The 7058-nt window shown below is 33.3% G+C and overlaps 1 protein-coding gene across 1 annotated transcript; it reads right to left on the reverse strand.

The window, feature by feature from the left end:
* Positions 1–1621: 1621 nt before the first annotated feature.
* On the reverse strand, positions 1622–3324 carry LOC108322568 (UDP-glycosyltransferase 84B2). Its single transcript, XM_017554703.2, has one exon. It carries the CDS (start codon positions 3178–3180, stop codon positions 1780–1782), a length of 1401 nt encoding a protein of 466 aa, XP_017410192.2. The 5' UTR covers positions 3181–3324; the 3' UTR covers positions 1622–1779.
* Between the last annotated feature and the right edge of the window lie 3734 nt (positions 3325–7058).

Genomic DNA, 7058 nt, shown 5'->3' on the forward strand with positions numbered 1-7058 from the left:
TTTTAAGGTTAAGGGTATTTTAATAATTTTCATTCTCAAAACTAAAAAAAAAGAGAAACCCCCCAAACCCTTACTCACCTCTCTCATTCCTCTCAACCCTTTCTCTTTTCTCTCTCTCACTCTAATTTTTTCTCTGTCATCCCTACTGTAGCCCCACAATTGAAAAATCAGAAACACTTGCCGTTAAACAATCTTACAAAAAAATGATTTTATAATGAGTTTTCGTCTTATAATTTTTGTCTTATCTAATTTTATCCTATTTTCACAAGAAATATTTATAATTGACCTGGAAAAAATCAGAAATACTCGCGGTTAAACAATTTCTTACAAAAAATAATTTTATAATGAGTTTTTATTTTATAATTTTTGTCTTGTCTAGTTTTATCTATTTTTCACAAGCATAATGACATCAAAGGAATTGGTAATTAGCCTTGAAAAAAATCAGAAACACTCAGTTGTTAAACAATTTCTTACAATTTACAATGAGTTTTCATTTTATAATTTTTGTCGTATATAATTTTATATAATTTTCACAAGCATAATGACATCCGAAAGAATTGATAATTGGCCTGAAGGGTTTTTTTTAGAAATGATGATTCAACATATGCAGATGATGAAATTAGAGAGGTCAGTGAAGATGGTGAAATTGAAGAGATTTTGAATGAACCTTTGCCTGAAGGTAAATATGTCAATGACTGAACTCTTTACAAAGTCAAATTTTTTAAAGGCAAGTGTTAGAATGAGAGAGATGAAAGAGAAAGGATTGAGAGGAATGAGACAGGTGAGTAAGGGTTTGCGGGGTTTCTTTTTTTTTTTAAGTTTTGAAAATGAAAATTATTAAAATACCCTTAACTTTTAAGACATAGAATCCATGATATATAAGGGTATTTTTGTCTACTAAAATCCGGTACACATTGCTAAAATGTACCAACGAAAAAACAGGCATATACGCGTTTATTATTATATATAATATATATATATATATATTATATATATATATATATATAATATATATATATATATATACACACATATATATACACACACCAAAACATATGTGTTACCCTTATTTCTTTATAATAATAAAAATTAATAAATAATTTATTATTGTTACTTTTAAAATTATAAAATTCAATAGAAACAATTTTATTATTTCATTTAAATAATTTTTATGTATTTTATAGATAATTTTTAAATAAAAGGATAATTAAATTTGAAAGATGTGAAATAAAAAAAATTATATTAAAAAAGGTAATAAAATTTAAAATATTTTGTATTGAAAAGTTAGAATTTGATGATAAATGTAGATAAAAAAATCTTCTATATTTAGACATAGATTTAAAGGATAAAATTGTAAGATAAATAGATACCAAAATAAACATGGTATAGACGTTATAAAGACTGATTCAATGTACTTAACTATGGTAAGAGCAATTTTAAAACCATGATAAACAAGTTTCCTTATAAGACAAGAAAAAGGAGCAAGTGGTCCAAAAATAATGTTAAAATTAGCATACGTCATTATAGTTATTTTGAAAGAATATTATAACATGAATGAGAAAAAACATTAGTTACTGAAATTAATAAAAAAATAACAAGCTTTTCACAATTAATTATATATTACTTAATATTTGAAATTACATTTTATTAAATTTTAATTAAATTATTAATACGTTATTACATTATAAAAATAAAATTGATGAGATGGAGGTATCAAAAAAGAGTTTTTCCATTTTAAACCATGACACTAATCCCAAGTTTGTGTGTCATATCCAAGAACTAAGTGTCTAATTTTCTACCAATAATTTCATCCACAAAGGATTGGATATTTCGGTCCGACGAGCCACCGTGAGCCACAGCTTCTCTCGCAGCCCGTTTCAACTCCGACGCGTTTCTCTTGAACTCCTCTGCCTCAAAAACCTGTTCAATAGCCCGTTCAACTTCCTCCGTCGCCACAAACCCATCATTCCCCGGCGTGAGCCGAACCCCCAAACGAAACACATCGGAAATCAGTTTCGCGTTTGTGGGTTGGTCGGTCCACTGAGGCCAAGCAATCATGGTCGTGCCCGTGGTTATGGCTTCCAACATGGAATTCCAACCACAGTGCGTTAAGAAACACGCTATCGCAGGGTGACTGAGTACCTTGGTTTGCGGGCACCATGGCACCACCATGCCCTGTTCTTTGCTCTCTTCGACAAACCCTTCTGGTAGCGGAACCGCTTCTTCTCCTTCTTTGTTCTTGATGACCCAAAGAAAAGCTTTCTTACTGTTCTTCAAAGCCTTAGCTATACTCTCCAGTTGCTGAGCGGTAAACACGATGAGGCTCCCAAACGAGACGTATATAACCGAAGAAGGAGGTTGGTGGTTGAGCCACTCCATGCACGAGTCCTGTGGTTTCCACATTTCGATTCCCACATCTTCGTTTTCATCTTGGTCAAGTAAGGAGGGAGGAACCAGAGGACCAACCGCTGTGATGGGGCATAACTCAGCCATGGAATCTATTACATCTTTCTCCAATTCGTGGAAAGAGTTTGCGAGTACCCACTTCAGCTTTTTCGTGTGTTGTAGCATCTCGGAAAGCACCTTGGGTATGCTTCCAAAAGGGTTTGATGGGAGAACAAAAGAAGGAAGGTCTTGCGGTTGTAGCAATGGAAGACCGGGTAACTTGACACTCATGGAAGGGTTTTCGAGAGTGGGGAAGTCGTTTAAGTTGTTGTAGAAACGGTAGTATATGGCGTAGAGAGCGCAGGGTTGGATCCAGAGACATGCACAAGGGATGTTATAGTTAGCAGCTACATCTGCAACCCATGGGACAAAGGGGTTGTTGATGATGCAAGCGAGTTTTTTGGAAGCGTTAAGGAAGTGGGTTTCAATGAGGTTGGAGAGATTAATGGGACCGAATTTTCCTATTAGTTCCATGTACGAGTCGAGGGTCGCCTTGACTTGGCCGGTTCCAAAGCCATCGGCGAAAAAAATGACTTGGATTCCGTTGATGGTGATGGAAGTAGGGACGGTGGCGGCGTCTGCGGTGGAGGATTTGAAGACGCGGTGGTAAACTAATTCGGTGGTGGCAAGGGTGACGTGGAGGCCTCGGGTTAGTAGGGTTTTGCCTAGCCTAAGCAGAGGGTTGATGTGACCTTGGGCAGAAAAAGCGACCAGAAGAACATGAAGCTCTTCCATGGATTGGCTTGGATTCACAAACCGTGTTTTGATGGAGGAAGCTGAGAGATGGAAAAATGACTACAATAATGGCCATTTATAATGCCCTTGTAGGTCAATACTCAAATAAGGGAAATTACATCTCACAATAAAGAAAATTAAACTGGATCCCACAAATAATTACCCATTCAGTCTATGGTCATATGCATAAGGAAAATTGTATTTTGAAACCCACTTTTCTCAAATTGTTTGAAATTTTTCTTTAATAAAATGATTTTGTCAAATTAAGTTCAATTTAATTTTTTTTTAATATGTATGATGATGATTTAAAATCTATTTTAATAAAAAATATTATTTTATCAATTATTATTATTGAATTATTTGTTAATGTTTAATTTTACATTATATATATACTCTCGCATCAACTTAAATCTTTTTTACTAGTAGAAGAGAAAATGTATTAGAAGTTTGACGCCCACAAAAGTGATGATACTCTTTCTGTTGTGTGAAAGGTGCGTGCGTGCTTGCCAAGAAAAAAATAAATACAAATACAACCATCCTTCATCCCCAAGAAAACATCAAATATTCCTTCTAAGAGTGTGAATACACTTACCGGTGCATGAATATATATTACAACTTTATTTAATCGTGTAAATATTGTTTAAATTTAAATTAATTAATATGTTTAATTAAATAAATTAAAAGGGTTATTATTTTAAATACTAAAGCATAATTAATAATTTTATTGCTAAGTATTAATGATTTAAATTCTAATATTAATATATATACATCTTTTAAACAATATAACTCAAAAAAATTTAAATATTTTTTATTTTATTTTTTAATTGGAAAATTAGTTAGGCAAAACAAATCAAAACAAACTAATATGGTTGAAAATATTAATCTACCCATTAAATTGTGATGGATCTCGGTTTGTCTTCATCAACGTAATTTTTATAATACATAATTCTTTATAAGATAAAAAAAAATCATTTTGAAAAAATTGTTTATTTAGTGTTAATAATTTTCATTCTTTAAATCCACCCAGATTAAAAAAAAATAACGATATACTTTACTTTAGGACATCAGACAATCAACAGATTATCAAATAATACATTTGATAAAAACAGAAAAATAATATATATATATATATATATATATATATATATATATATATATATATATAGACATTTGAATAAGTCATTTTATTTATTTTAAAAAATTATTATTTTTATCAATTTAATATTTTATTACGTTAATTTCTCTTTTTTTTTGGACAATTTTCATTTGTAAGGAATTTTCATAGATCATAAAGTTATGAAATATTGATTATTTCAATTTATAAAGTAAACTCTTTTTTAATTTGAATTACATAAACTAAAATATACTAAAAATGGTGTAATAACTATTTATTTGAATAAAATTAAGGATAATAAAAATATATGCTAAAATATAAAGGATCATAATGGAAGAAAATTAAATAAAATACAAGTTATATATTGTGTTGACCATAAGTTAGATATTAGTTTATACATTCCTTTGATCAATACAAAAATATTCGATAAGGACCACATAATAGGTTACTTTTTTAATTTAAAATATTATTATGTTGAATTTCTTTTTTTTACAACTTTTATTATATGGAATTTTCTTATAATATCATGAAACATTTTTTTACTTCTATGTGTAATGTTATATATATTTTTCTTTATTTCGAATTACAGAAAAAAAAAACTCTAAGTGTTTGTTTTTTATACATATTTCAGAAAATAGATTTGAGAGAAAAAAGATACGAGAATAAGATGATTTGGATTAAGAAAAAATGTGATAAAAAATGATGAGATTTGAAATAAAGTTTACTAAAGTTTTTAAATAATATGATAAGTTTGATAAATTAAAAAGATATTTTAATTGGTAAAATTAAAAGGTTGTCATTTTATCTTATAAAAGCGTATTATATGTTAAAATGAAATATGAGTTGTTATTTAAAATAAAAAAAAATTAAATGGTAAAATTATATTAAAATAAAATAAGATTAGTGTAAATTAAAGTTTAAATAAATTTTAAATGACACTAGTAAAATATTGGCTTTTTAACTCGCCTAATAGACCTCGGTTAAAGCAAAACCGAAACATATCCGAAAGCGGTGGCAATATGGTAGTTTAGACGAACTTATATGTTCCGGTTTTTGCAGAACCGAAGCCTATAGTGCATATTACCTCGGACCAAAGTATAACCGATGCCTAATACTATGTCAAAAAAGTCATCTAACCCTCTGCAAAACTGAGTTTTGGTCTGACAGTGATATAGTGCTTCGGTTCTACACAGAACCGAGGCCTAAAAGTCTGTCCCAAGTCTGTCAAATCACATTGGTACCTGCGAGAAGGTGTTTATGCCTTGGTTAGAGGTCTACCCGAGGTAATAGTATACAAAACCCTAATTCTAATTTCTGATTCCATTTCTTCTCTCCCTCCATTCCATTGCTGCTGCTTCTTCCTTACCCCCCCGAACCTCCCACAACTAAACCACACCACTGCAAGCCCCAAATCTACCCCCGTTTCAGTAAAGAGCACGCGATGAATAGGAAGGAGAGGCATATCGCGCAGTCGGCGGCGGCGGAGGAAGAGCAGCGCGTGACAGAGGAGTGGACAATCTCCGATGAGATGCGGCGGCTGGAGGAGAATATCGGCATGGCAGTGGCGGATGCGGAGGGCGCGACGGAGGAGGAGGAGAAGCGACGAAGGTAGCGACGATTGAGGTGGCGGAGGAGGAAGCGACGATGATGAGAATGCTGGGATTGAGGCTCTGTAACGGAGAAGAACAACGCGGGGATGGGGGCCTTGTGGCGGAGGCGGATGTGGAGGGTGCGGAGGCGAATGCAGAGGATGTGGCGGCGGAGGAGGAGAAGCGACAAAAGCAGCGGCGATGACGGAGGCGGAGGCGGAGGCGGATGCGGCGATTGAGGTGGCGGAGGTGAATCCAGAAGCTTTTTTCTCCAGATTTCATTTCTTTTTTCTCTTTCGAAATCCAGAAGCTTCTGCGGAGAATGCTCTGAGGCACGACAACAGCGGCGAGGAACGATGCTCATGAGCGTCGCTTCGGGTAGCTACTTCGCGTTTCAGGCAGCTGTGACCATCGTTGGAGAGCTTTGAGCAGAGCCATTCATCATTCTCCTTTAGAACTCAACCAGGTCCACCGGCACGACTGAAGCTGGAGAAGATTCAGTAGAGTTTTGCATTTGGTTTGTGAGATTTTGTTTTGATTTGTTGAATTGAATCTGAGTTCACACCGAAGATTTGATTTTGTTTTGATTTGTTTGGTTCCTTTGTTAAATTGAATTTGACTTTACTTGTTAAATTGATTTGTTGAATTGAATCTGAGAAGGATACTAAAAAATTTGTTTGGTCTGCCATTGAAGCGTGATTCAAGTGTGTTTGGTTTGGTTTGTTTGTGAAATTTGTTTGTCAAGAAGAAGCTTGAGCAGAGACATAAAAGAAGCTTGAGCAGAGGCATAAGACCTACCGAGGCACCAAAATTATACGAGTGACTAAAGAAGAAGAAAAAAAAAATAAAAAAAGGACCCTACTGCCTCGGTTCAGGCTCCAACCGAGGCAGTAGAGGGAGTGAAACAATTTCGGTTCTAATAACCGAGGCCTAATCGTTCCATTATATGCCTCGTTTCAAAACCGAGGCATAAAGTCTACCGCTTTTTACCTCGCCTGAATATGTTTCGGTTTGGGAACTGGTGCCTATCAGCGAAAATAACCGCAGTCATTTCCCTTAAATGTACTAGTGTGAGTTATTAGTTTAAATAAAAATTTTATTGTTGTTGTTATTATTTTTATTATTAATATTATTACTATTAATATTATTATTATTATTATAAAATGTGATTTATT

Source organism: Vigna angularis, chromosome 3, assembly GCF_016808095.1.
Source record: "Vigna angularis cultivar LongXiaoDou No.4 chromosome 3, ASM1680809v1, whole genome shotgun sequence".
Classification (NCBI taxonomy): Eukaryota; Viridiplantae; Streptophyta; class Magnoliopsida; order Fabales; family Fabaceae; genus Vigna; species Vigna angularis.